The following is a 12,208-nucleotide window of genomic DNA, read 5'->3' as shown; positions in this document are numbered from 1 at the left end:
ATCGCCAATTTCGATTTCTGATTTAGAAAAATATTTTAAAATGTTGGAGGTCAACACAAAGTGTGGTGATATTCTTGCTCCTGGCCACTGTCCAATTCAGTTTATACCCTGTCATATGCATGTACTGTAACCGAACGGTCAAACCATGGACATGTATAGGTGGATTGCTGTCTGTCTGTCAAGACCAACGCTTAGCCTCTTGCGAAGTTCTCCGCTGATAGTCTGAGCGAGCCTATACAAAGAATGTGAATAAACCGGAAGCTTTGTAGTCTCCTGCCTCGTTTTAGTAAACAGGGAAAAATCGTCTGCCAGCAGTCCAGTAATACAAGTTCGTGGTCAAACTTTGAGATCAGGCACACAGCGCAGTGTTAAAAAAAAAAATCAGCTAAAACGGTTTTATTTTAGAAGTAGTTTAGCGACTGCCACACCTTAGTCGTGCAACTTGCACCTAGCACTTCTCTGTGCATCTGGGCCCTCAGCCACTCTGTTCGTTGTCTCCGCCCAGAACTGGCTCGATTCGGTTTGCGACCTTTCTGGCCTTAGGGATTATCATCCAAGGAGTGGAGGGGCGTTTAGTCTGCATTTGCTTACTCGCCACCTCAACCCTGCCACTGGGTGCTGCCAGCTCTGCTGCTTCTCTCTAGTGTTGGCATCGCAGACGTCACATCTATAGTTGGCAAACTCGCCGATCGAATTTTTTTTATTTTTTTTTTACCTGCGTTTAGACTTGTGGGCGCAGGTGGCGTGCATGTTATTTCCGGCTTGCAGCTGTGCTGCGCATGTGCATGGATGTCAGAAAAAAATTCAGATGACGTAACACTACAGCTGCGTCCTGTATAGGGTGACGAGCTCTGGCAAGAGATGCTACGAGACGGGGGAGGGATGAAGGATACAGGGGAACAGGAGAAGGGAAACCAGTGCGCTACGGCCAATCAAGCTCTCCTTCGAAAAACACATGTGGAGTGTGTGCTACGTACATGCCCCCAAAATTGTACGAGTATTTTCTAGAATTTCTTAGTCCCCTACGTCAGCAAACACCCACGTACCCGGTTTTACTGTTTGGAAATGCAATTTCTGCTATTTGTGATTGAACTCCACGGTTTATTTATAAAAGCTACCGAAAAAATGTGCAACACTACCCCTTGTTTTTAACAGGTTTTACTTTTGGTTTTCAAATACTCTCAATAATAAATATGGAAAAGAGGCAATCACCTTCGATTCCTACAGCAGATTAAAAAAGGCAAGATACTTAGTATAATGGTATACAACTTCATGATAACTCCACTAAATGAAGAAACAATCTTCCATTCGTATTTTGTCACAAAGAACAAATAAATTTTTAGTTGTGCATTTTCTTTTATTTCACATGCACCATCACACTGAAATGTGACTGTAATTCAGCTGATGAAACAAAATTTAATCATAAAAAACAACCATCGCATGATTTTACACGAATCTTCTCTGATGACTGATGACAAAAAAGATGTTGGTCCCCTGTAAAAGCTAAATGCCTTAATAACGAACCCCTTGATAAAAATGTGAGATTCTGCGATATCAAACGTGTGCTGACGCTATGTCCTAAGAGAGATTAACATCATCACAATACCACTCATTAACATCATCACAAAACAGGTTTGTTTTTTATTTAAATAAATGTTTTGCACCCACTCATACTTAAGAGATTCTCTCGCATACAAACATCTTTCAAGAAAATAAATACATTTCTCATATATATACATGTATAAACAATGACGTGTAGCGGCTTATCAATTATCTTGGCAGTATGAAAATTTAATTGAATACTGTACTCTAGTCCCCGGACAAATGAAACATGTTTAAAAAATAAAAAAAACAAGTGGGGGATCTTTGTCCTTGGTATTAGAATAACCAGAATCGAAGTACACATTTTTTTAATACTTTTATTTTAAAGCAATCCACTTGTATCTTTGGCGCTTGGCTTAGATTGAAGGGAAGACAAAAGACTAGAGGTGCCTATCTTGACAGTTGGGATTTCTAGGCAAAGCATTTATTTAGAAATTACATATCTGCGCAAGATACTACGATTAATCAACCGCTGGTCATCCTCGATGTATTGACAACAACAATTACCTTTCTGAACAAATTTTAGAGATCATTGTACATGAATAGAAGAAACTTTGATAGATGTCCAGGAAGCACTTATTTTAAGAAAACCACAGTAAATTCCCTCCCATCATCTATGGAATGTACTTACATGCTATAAGATCAGATTCACAATTCCTTAAATGACCAGCCCAATCATCATCGTATTGTTATTATTGATTTTTTTTGTTTTGTTATTGCTCTGCTGCTGTCTTGGTCATGTGTTTTTCACTGTATCCTACATGATATGACACTGAATCACAAAAAAATTGATAGGTCTTGAGTGACTTTTACAAGTACTGTCACAGATTCATGGGAATGGAAAAACGCATGGTTCTACTTTTGTTAAAAATGTACAAATTTAAAAACTTGGCACATTACGGGAGTGGGTACTTATAGTCTAAGCATAAAATACAAAGACTAATGAAAGACTGTCTTCACTTAAAAGTCTCAAGCCCGTGCTACTGTCTCTGACCAGAGGTCAGACTGGCTGCATGCAGTCAAGCGCATCAAACCGTCTCTTGAGGCTAGCCACGGTGCGTAGCCCTCAGTAACACTCAATTCAATCAGCTAAAAGCAGGCCTTAAGGATCGAAAGCTTGTTTCGAACTGGAGCTCATCGTCGACCTACTTCTCGGGCAAATCATCGGACAAACGATCTGTCTTTTTTTGTCACGTGCACGAAGGTCATACCAGACTTTCCGGAGAATAAGAGCAGTCCTTGAGTGAAAAGGGGTGGCTATGCTGTCTGATTTCCCCACAGGTATATATATTGGGCTATTGCGTGCAAATGTCCTCTCGAGGGACCTTCCCGACGGCCTCACCTTCTGTGCTTGGTTGGTTTTGCGGGAACAACAACAACCGCCGGTTCTTTCATCGTTGTTATCTCCGTCCGCATTGGTGCCAACGCTGGTGTCCTCATCGTCGCTGTCGATCTCCTCTTTGGTGGCCTTGTGGGACAGGCAGTCGCACTTCTTCAGGCAGCACAAGCGCTTCAGGGGAGAGAAAAGACAGCGGAAGAATCTGTCCAAGGGTTCCAGAGAGCGCAGCCATAGCGGCAGCCAGTCCCAGGTTTGCAGACGACGGGGCAGCTTGGACCGAAGCGGCTCTTCTGCAGCAGGTTCAGCACCAGGACCACCAGCGACACCAGTCCCACTAGGACCAAGACGGCTATGAAGGCCACGTTGTTGGCGAAGGACAGGGCCAGGAAGCAGCCGGGCAGGACCAAAAACATCATGATCAGGTAGAATGCTGCGAACCATCGGTACCGCGCGGTCGTGTAGCCCAGGAAGCGGGCCGTGCGCAGAGGAATGCGGCGCAGGAAAGGGATGGGGTAGAAGAGGAGGATGCCGGTGATGTTGAAGAAAGGTGGCAGAGGGCGATCTGCAGAGCGAAGCGCATGGTGGAGGTCGAGGAAGCCAAGGCAGCCAGGATGCCGGTAGCTGTGGTGCCGATATTTGAGCCCAGGGTCAGTGGGTACATGCGTTCCAGCTTCAGGCACCCGATGCCGACCAGCGGGGTGAGGGCAGAAGTAAAGACGGAGGAGCTCTGGACCAACACCGTCAAGCCTGCACCCACCAAGAGGGCGACGTACCCGGTGAGACAGGAGAAGGGATAGGGAAAGTCGGCGTTGATGACGCGTTTGGCCATGCGTGCCACCAGACCACCCAGCATGGAGTGAAGTAGCTTAACCATCAAGTACAGGCAGACGGACAGCAGGAGGATGGAGCTGAGGGCCAACACGATGCCAGACACGGTGTCGCTCCAATCCAGCATGGCGAAGAGGTTATTACCTGCAATCAGAGGTAATGGTCTCGACATATTAGCTTACAGGTAGGCACGTGTGCAGAAGAGGCGAAGTTTTTTTTTATATATATATCTTTAGTTTGCAGAGAGGCAATATCCCAGACTGATGATTTATCATTTCGTATCCCACCCCACGTCTTCCCAATCTCAAGACAAGATTCTCTCTCGGTATCTCCAAACTTTAAGGATAAAGAATCAATACACAAGGTCAAACATCATCAAAGAAATCGTCAACAAATAAGAATTTATATCCAGCACTAATCACCAATTGTCCAATACTCACATCTCTCCTCCGAGCTCGAAGTCTCGTTAAAGCATCGTTCCGTTCTCCGTTTGACTGGCGTTGTATATCACAGTCGTGGTGTTCTTGCATATTACCTATCAAGCAACATTCATGATCAGCAATGAATTAAATAATAAAAATTTAATGTTATATCTTAGACCTTAAGATAATATCTTAAGAGAGATGAATTCGTTTGAGTTTACGAGCTATGATACCAACTTTTAACTGATGAATCAGTTACGCGTACGTTTTCATCATGTATTATTATTATTGAAGTCCGACAATTCAGACAGGGTTAAAGTCTAATATCAAGCGACACTCATTTTCAAACACGTGTGTCCATCACATTTGTATATCAGAAAGCAAAGTTACCTTGAGAAGCCGAGCGTTTTCCGAGTCCATCTTGCCCTCAGCGATCGCTGTAATAACTTTTTCATTCACCTGCAACATTGACGTCACGGCCTTATTTAAATATTTAATTAAAATGTAACAAAAGGAAGGTTTAAAGTTACCTAATATACCCCCACAATAATTTTGAGATCAGATTTCATTCCGACATGGTAGGAGCTTCCTCTATTACCTCATTAATAAAATTAATTCTAACAGAAAACAGGGGAGCCTACCATTACGATGCGCTGTGTAAGAGGTTTAGTCAGCTGCTTGAGCAGGTCCTGGTCCTTCGTGTGTAGGTTCTCCAAGTTCAGATTCTCCACCAACACGGAAGTCAAATGGAAGAGGTAACCTGCACACCAACACGCACAAAGCTTATTGCAAAGTGCAAACTTGTCTGGTGAGGAAACTACCAACTACTCCCGTCCCTACAGCAGGCTGACAGTAGCTATGCAAAATTTAGAAAATGCTGTAAAGTTATAGAAAGGCGAATTATTCTTCTAGACAGAACTACTTATTCAAATATTTCTGCAAGTTAAATCGCTAAGGTTTATTTCAGACATGCCAAGGAAGGGTGAAATTTCCAAGAAACATGGGCCAAGGTGAAGTAACGAACCTGCACAGTATTCCAGAGGAAGGAGAATCAACACCGTCAGCCAGTTGAAGACGTCATGGACAGTGGCGCCACTGAAGGCTCGACGGAATTCCCGAGGGTTCATGGCATGGGCAAGCGACACCAAGGTGTTGGTGACAGTGGTGCCGATGTTAGCTCCCATGATGATCGGGATGGATGGCCTGACTTCCATAACTGCACAGAAACAGCGTCAAATGAAAATTAGTTGCTTGGTTTAGTAGAACACATATGTAGTCATACAACTTTATTTATATCTACTCATCGAGCGTACAAAAAACAAACTGAAAAGCGTTAACAGCCCCTGTTTTTGTTTACTTCTATTGAATGCAACATCAAAAAAACAAACAAAAAAAAGCAAACAAAAAAGAGAAAGAAAGACAAGTACCCACAGTAAACAACAACAAAAAACTCACTAAGGACACAGATTGAGGAATGGGGTTGGGGTACAACCTTGGTAAATAACGTGTCAACAAACGCAGCAATGCTGACATCCCTCAAACTTCCTAGTAAAATATAAATAAAGCAAAAAATAAAGTAAAATATAAATAAATGCCGTGCTTACTTCCAGAGGACACCATGGCTATGACGATGGAACTGGATGTAGAGGAACTCTGCAGGATGACGGTAGCCAAGACTCCGAGCATGAGGCCGGCGATTGGGTTCTTCAGGAGATCGCTGTCATGGAACACGCTCCCTACACAAACAACACACGGTCTGAGCCACACGGGTTTTTTTCCCAATGGTCAATCTATATCTAAAGTCTTAGTTGACCTACGTTTAAACAAGTGGACACATTCTGCTTCCTTGAGATTTAAGAGAAGGAAAAAAAAAAAAAAATATTGAAGTGTTTGCTTCAGTTCTGCTATTTGCAGCACATCTAGACTACCGTCTTTCCCCGAAAATAATTATATATTTTTTCTGCTCAAAAAAAAAGCTTATTTTCAGGGAATGTCTTATTTTTTTCATGTGCAAAAATGTACATTTATTCTAATACAACCATGCCATCTTCATCTGAAACATCGTCATAACTCAAAAACAAAATTCTTCTATGCTTATTTTAGGGTTAGGTCTTATTTTCGGGCAAATACGGTAATAGCCACATTATCCTTATTTCGTAGAAAAAAATAAGGAAACAGAAAATACTCCTTGACACCTTTAACGTGATTTGTCACGTGCATTTCTTCCTTTGCCTGACAATCTTTTTTGTCTAGTTCGTTACAGGTGTGAGAAAGGTGACTCACCTGCGGTCTTGCCACCCAGAAGTCGGAATGCGCTGCTGAGTACGTCGAGTACACAGATGAAGAGATACAGCAGACAGAAAACACCAGTCACCTTCAAGATACCAACGGCAGCTCCTCGCAGAGTGCAGCAAGTTCTGTTGACAAATTTCAAGTTAGAATCAGTCATCTTCCTCACTAGTTAAGAGTCCAAGGAACGATTTGTCCACTTCAAACGTATAAGGACGGTTTGCTGCTCTCGCATCCCCCGGTTATAGATATTTCCATAATTAAAATACCTGATCAAGGATTAGATTTGTTACAATGAATATGCCAAGATGTCGGCATAATTAATGTGTTGCTTTCTAAAAGAGAAATTTTATTTACCTGTTCATAAAATTTTCAGTTAACAACTGTTAAAACATTTTACACGTCTTCACATTAAGGTAAAGACTTCCAAAAATATTTATATGGTGAAAGTTTATATCCTGATAAAAAGTTGGGATTTTAAAAAAAAATTGTGTTCCGAGGTGAGCTAGTGGAGCCCCCCATTTTCTGTGTTGACTACGCGGCAACGCGAGCCTAGCCGCGCGCGCGCACAGACATGCACCGTTACCGACAGCGCTCGCGCCACGATCGAATGGAGGAAGCGCGCGAGGCGATTCAAACCGGTTTCAACCGCTCAAACCGGCATGAGACCCCACGTGTCCTTAGTTGACTTCCTTGCCGGCTTTCAACTGTTTCTACATACATGGAGTCTATTTGCTCGTTGCTTATTATTAATCAGCCATGATTGTTCTACAATCTACACCTACTCTCTGCCCCATCGCATGCTTGTGTATTTATAAAATATTTTCTCTGAATCCACACAGCAACAAGATGTGTATAAACCATGTAAACGTGGCGGAATGTCGTCCGGTTAAATACAGTACAGCCACAAAGTTCAAAACCAGACAGCAGGCACTCAAAATACACATCTCTTAAACTACACAGGTGCCACAGGTACAGATACAGCAAATAATAAACGTGGCATTAGGCAGACAGACTCAAAAGGATGACAACCAAAGCCAAGACTGGCTACGCACCATGGTTACCATGCTGGTCGAAGGAGTCAATAGCCTTAGTCAAGTCTTCAGGCTTAAACACTGTGCTTCGGAGTGACGCCGAGTCCTCCGATACTCGGGAGGAAAAGCCCGAGTCACCAGGCATGGATGGCTTGCCACAAGTCCTCGTGGCTCCGAGGGCTGGTAGACCGTCTGGGCGCAAAAGGCCATAATGGGGAGCCTGGCAGTGGAGAAGACCCAAGTCAAGCATAAGAGCCTTAATCCCGGGTCACTCTCCAGCGATGGACAGTGACCGGCTGGGTTTTAGTTCTACCGATAACACGAACAAAAGAAAAAATCCGGTACTTACGTTCTCTGGGCAGTCATCTGCCTCGTAGCCCTCGTCCTCTTCGATGGTAAAATTCACGGCAGTCTTCGACTTAGTCCAGGGGTTACCGAGATCGCCGCTCTCGTCGACGAGGTAAGCGGCGTTATCGGCGATGTCTTCCATCTGGTCAGCGTTCGTTGGGTTTGCAGGCTGAGAGAAGTAACTCATCTTCAAGCTTGCGTGAGTGTGCGTGTCTGCACCTTCTTGGTTCGGCTGGCAACACGATACTGGCGGTTGTGGAGGGGGTTCCGGGACTAAATTAAGTCGCGACGATTCACTCATGCTCAGACGCGTGATGCACTCGCGGCGCACGCAGTTTCGTCACAGCTACGCGCGAGCTGATTGGCTAACGCCACGTGGTGAAGTGTAGAGAGTCTCGCGAGCCGTTGGACGAGGTGCTACTTCTTTCTCACACATGAGTGTGGCATGAATGTCTGCCCCACTCCCACACCCAGTAGACAAATTTTCATAGTAACTACGCAGGTGGCCAGAATTTTCTGTATGTACATCCGCGAGAAAAAGAATGAGTTCGGAGGTACATTTCCTTCGATGTCTACCAATAACAAATTGCTTTTGCTGCACAACAGGCACTTAGTAAACAATAAATTTACAAATATAAAGAATATTTCAACGATGGTCGCTTCGTACCAAGATATTAGCTACAGGCATTTACAGCATTACATTAAACTGCGGAATGCAGGTAAGGGACAAGTTTCATTACCGTCTGTCAAAAAGAAAGTGTGTTTGAAAAAGAAAATCTTCAGAAGCCACAAAGATATAGACTATGAAGATTTAAACCATCCTCCAGAATGTTTTAATGGTGATATAAATCCGTGCTTTTTTTCATCTGAGACTGTTTTGATAAACAGAGTTTCATCAGCGGTGGACACGTGCTGCAGTAAATGCAAGTGTCGCAGTTTGTTGATACGGAATGTTTGTGTTAATGGCTTTAGATTAGTCCTTTATATTATTTGTGCGCGGTTTACTTTACATTTCTTTTCTTGAACCTTCTAGAACAAATTCCTTTTACTCAAAAGGCATGAGTTTTAAAAAACCTGAAAGCATAAAAGGTCTTTCTGTAAATTTTGAGACTTTTTCTTTTCGATTTCGATTTGGATCCCACCCATCCCCGCCAGCGACCTGTCCTTCGAAACGTATGGAATACACACACACAAGGGGGGCAGTGCAGTGTTTTTGTTTTGTTGTTTATTTTGATGACAGACTGCTTTTGGTCGTGAAACGCAGCCATAGGGTAATGTAGAGTAGAATGCGCATGGCTTTACCGCTGATAATATTATTAGAAGTATCAGTGTCCTTCCTTTTTCTTATCTAATCCTCTTCAAACCGTCAAGACATTTTAAGTAATACAAGTGCATGAATACAAACACTCATTTCCTCCCTCACTTTCTGTTTCTGGAGGAGGAGGTGATTTAATCGATTTATAGCACCAAGAAGACAATGCGTAAACAACGGACTTTACCGTCTACCTAATATCGTCTGTTTGGTGGTTAGGCGCCCCCTCCCCAAAGAAAAACAACTCCATATCCAACAATGTCTCATGCAGTCTTTTTTAGAAGTCACAAAGAAGAAATGTGAAAAAATCAAGAGAATAATATAAGTCTTATTAAACAACTGAAAAGAAATTCTCACACCTGGACCACACCTAACCACTGCCGCTCCTCACCTATAATCTATTTCATACCCCGCAATACCATGCGCAGTAGTTTGATAACAAGGTTGTTCACTCATGTTCAGACAACCCTTTACCTTTTGAATCGGAACGCAATAGAACTTTTTAAAATGCTGAACAGCAGAAGTTAAACACTCTGCCATGTAGACTGCAGGTTGGGTGTTTCCGGTCGTCTTCATAAATACATTATTTTAATAAGCCCTATACAGACGTTCTAGAATTTTCCTGGCTTCTGATACTTCAAAAAGTTGACATTGGTGAGGCCTAGAAATATCAACGCATCTTTACCATTCCGGACTGCGCACAAAAGTTATCTTCCAAAAGTATATTTACATAAACAGGAAAACACTCACGTGGGGTCAAGATGCTTCATGATTAGAACAAAGTGTTTGTGTGTATGGGTGAGTGGGAGTAGTCCTTGCAAAATTAAATCACATGATAATGAAGTAGATGCCAAAATCAGGTGACAGTTTTAAAACTTAAAAGCTTACTTCCGAAATTTTAACATTTAACTCCTTGAATCTGCTATCCCCTGGATGGCTCGCAGACGATTTTTTTTTTTCAATTAACTCCTAGAACGAGGCTATTTACAGAACAGCTTCAAGTTTTGCCTTGTTTCAGCTTAATTACTAGAACGAGGCTGGCGTGTACAAAGCTTCCGGTTTAGTCACATTCATGCTTTAGGCTCGCAGAGACTAGCAGCAGAGAACTTCGCAAGAGGCCGAGCGTTGGTCTCGGCAAACAGACAGCAGTCCACCTACACACGTCCTCCAAACGCTGTTACTGAAAGCCCAACTGTTGTCGCAATTCAAGCTGTGTTTTCCATAAACATGACACCGGATAAACTGGAGCTGTTGTGCAGCTAAGCCAGTCAATACTTGAGTTGGCTACTGTAAGAGTTTGACGTACAAAAAAAAAAAAAGAAAAAAATTCCCTCTCAGGAAATAACTGAAAATGTCTCAGAAAAAAAAAACAAGGGAAGGAACAGTAAAGAAAATGAATAAAAAAAAAAATGAAAACCTAATGATTTAAAAACGTCGCCCATTTCAAAGCAAAATTAGTTACATTTAAGTAGACGGGCAAGTACGCTTACCACTGACATCGAAGATGACACTAAAAAAAAAAAAAATATGGTGACGAATGTAAGTGCTGTTTATAGCGGATCACAATTACAAATAAAAGCAATGGCGATCATATGACAGATGACTGGTTATTTTCCGTCCACGTGTCTATTATTATGCTGTCGAAACAAAAGAGATGGAAGAGACAGTCATCAACAGTAGGAAAACACTTGGGAAGTTTGCTGTTCGTATAAACATCTCTCTTAGCAGCAAAGTGAAACTGTGACATGCCATGGCTGCTTGGTCTGATGATACGTCACAGCTGTATTTAGCGCACGTCACTATTGTTGTTGTTGCTGGGTTGGGAGTGCTGTGAACTGACGCCATGTTTTTGAGAGCGATTCGAGCAAAATAATAAACAGAAAATGGGAGAAAAACCAGAAAGTTCAAACTCCCTGCTGGAGTGTGTTCTGATATGACAGTACAGTATGCAAACCAGAACCACTCGAGAAAAACATGGGAAAGAGCGAGCTGCAGTGTTTTTAGGGGGAAGTTTTTGTTTGTTTGTTTTGTTTGGTTTTGTTTTGGTTTGATTTGTTTTTTTGAGAGTGTGTGAGAGAGAGGGAAATAAAAACAATTTTTAGTTGGTTTCGGGTTTTTTTGGGGGGAAGTACTTTATTTTATTTTATTTTTTTCTGGTTTGTTTTTTTATCTTAATGTTTCGATTGCTGTAAGCAAAGTAGTGGAGAATGTTTACGGTCACAGTCTGGGAGAACGTTAAGGTTAAGAACTCGATGCTAATCAGTATCTAATAATAAAAATAAAATTCATCGACACGAGTACGGGTGTCTGGTAACAGATGTTCTGTAACATCGGGCCACATAGGTATTACCTGGCCATAGCTACGACTACACGATTAGCTAGCATCGTGGATTATGTCTACTGTCGTAGTTGTTAGTATCCTCTCCCATCATCCCTGTGGGTCTTATCTATCTTAAATCTTCGTCTGCGATCTGCTTTAGCTACCTACGAAGTATTTACAACATTCCAACGCTTAGAGGCATAAGCTTTACGACTTGTTTGGTCAGGACTGGACCAAGTTGTCAAGTTGTCGACATAACTAAGTGTACATCCTTTTCACACTTTTATTTGTACAGACTTCTTGACACTTGTTCTGTGGATTAACAGCTGAGATATGCAAGCGTACACAGGAACAGTGAGAGGGTAGACAAAGAAATCCAGCAGGGATCAATATACGAGATGTTGCATCTTTGAAAGTAGTTTTTGGATGACATCTTTCTCCACAAAAGAGTGTTTGTGTGTGTGTGTCAGGTTATTGTTGACACATTGTGCCCTTGCATCAAGGGGGTCCATCTCGCATGCAATCAGTCTATTTTGTGTTTCCCAGGCATCGTGAAATGGTGCGTGTCGACTTCGTAATGTAGGGTTTGAAAACCTTGGTTGCAGATGATGAACTGCCGCTATTATTATTAAGTGGGTAAAGGGGGTGGGTACTGGCGCTACCTCCTGAAGTGCAGCTCACTTCCCCTCGTCGACCCAGCTGGCGGGGACGGGT

General features: G+C 42.5%; 1 protein-coding gene across 1 annotated transcript; it reads right to left on the bottom strand.

Moving 5' to 3' along the window:
* Positions 1-1,336: 1,336 nt before the first annotated feature.
* Positions 1,337-8,270, bottom strand: LOC112557803 (sodium-dependent phosphate transport protein 2A-like). The gene is given in 10 exon segments (XM_025227854.1): positions 1,337-3,222; positions 3,225-3,488; positions 3,491-3,913; positions 4,238-4,304; positions 4,582-4,650; positions 4,833-4,951; positions 5,216-5,407; positions 5,796-5,927; positions 6,475-6,608; positions 7,864-8,270. Coding segments are annotated over 10 exon segments (1,935 nt in total). The 5' UTR covers positions 7,881-8,270; the 3' UTR covers positions 1,337-2,704.
* Positions 8,271-12,208: the final 3,938 nt, after the last annotated feature.

The sequence above is a fragment of the Pomacea canaliculata genome, linkage group LG2 (assembly GCF_003073045.1).
Source record: "Pomacea canaliculata isolate SZHN2017 linkage group LG2, ASM307304v1, whole genome shotgun sequence".
Taxonomy (NCBI): domain Eukaryota; kingdom Metazoa; phylum Mollusca; class Gastropoda; order Architaenioglossa; family Ampullariidae; genus Pomacea; species Pomacea canaliculata.
This window is presented reverse-complemented; position numbering and strand designations above follow the sequence as displayed.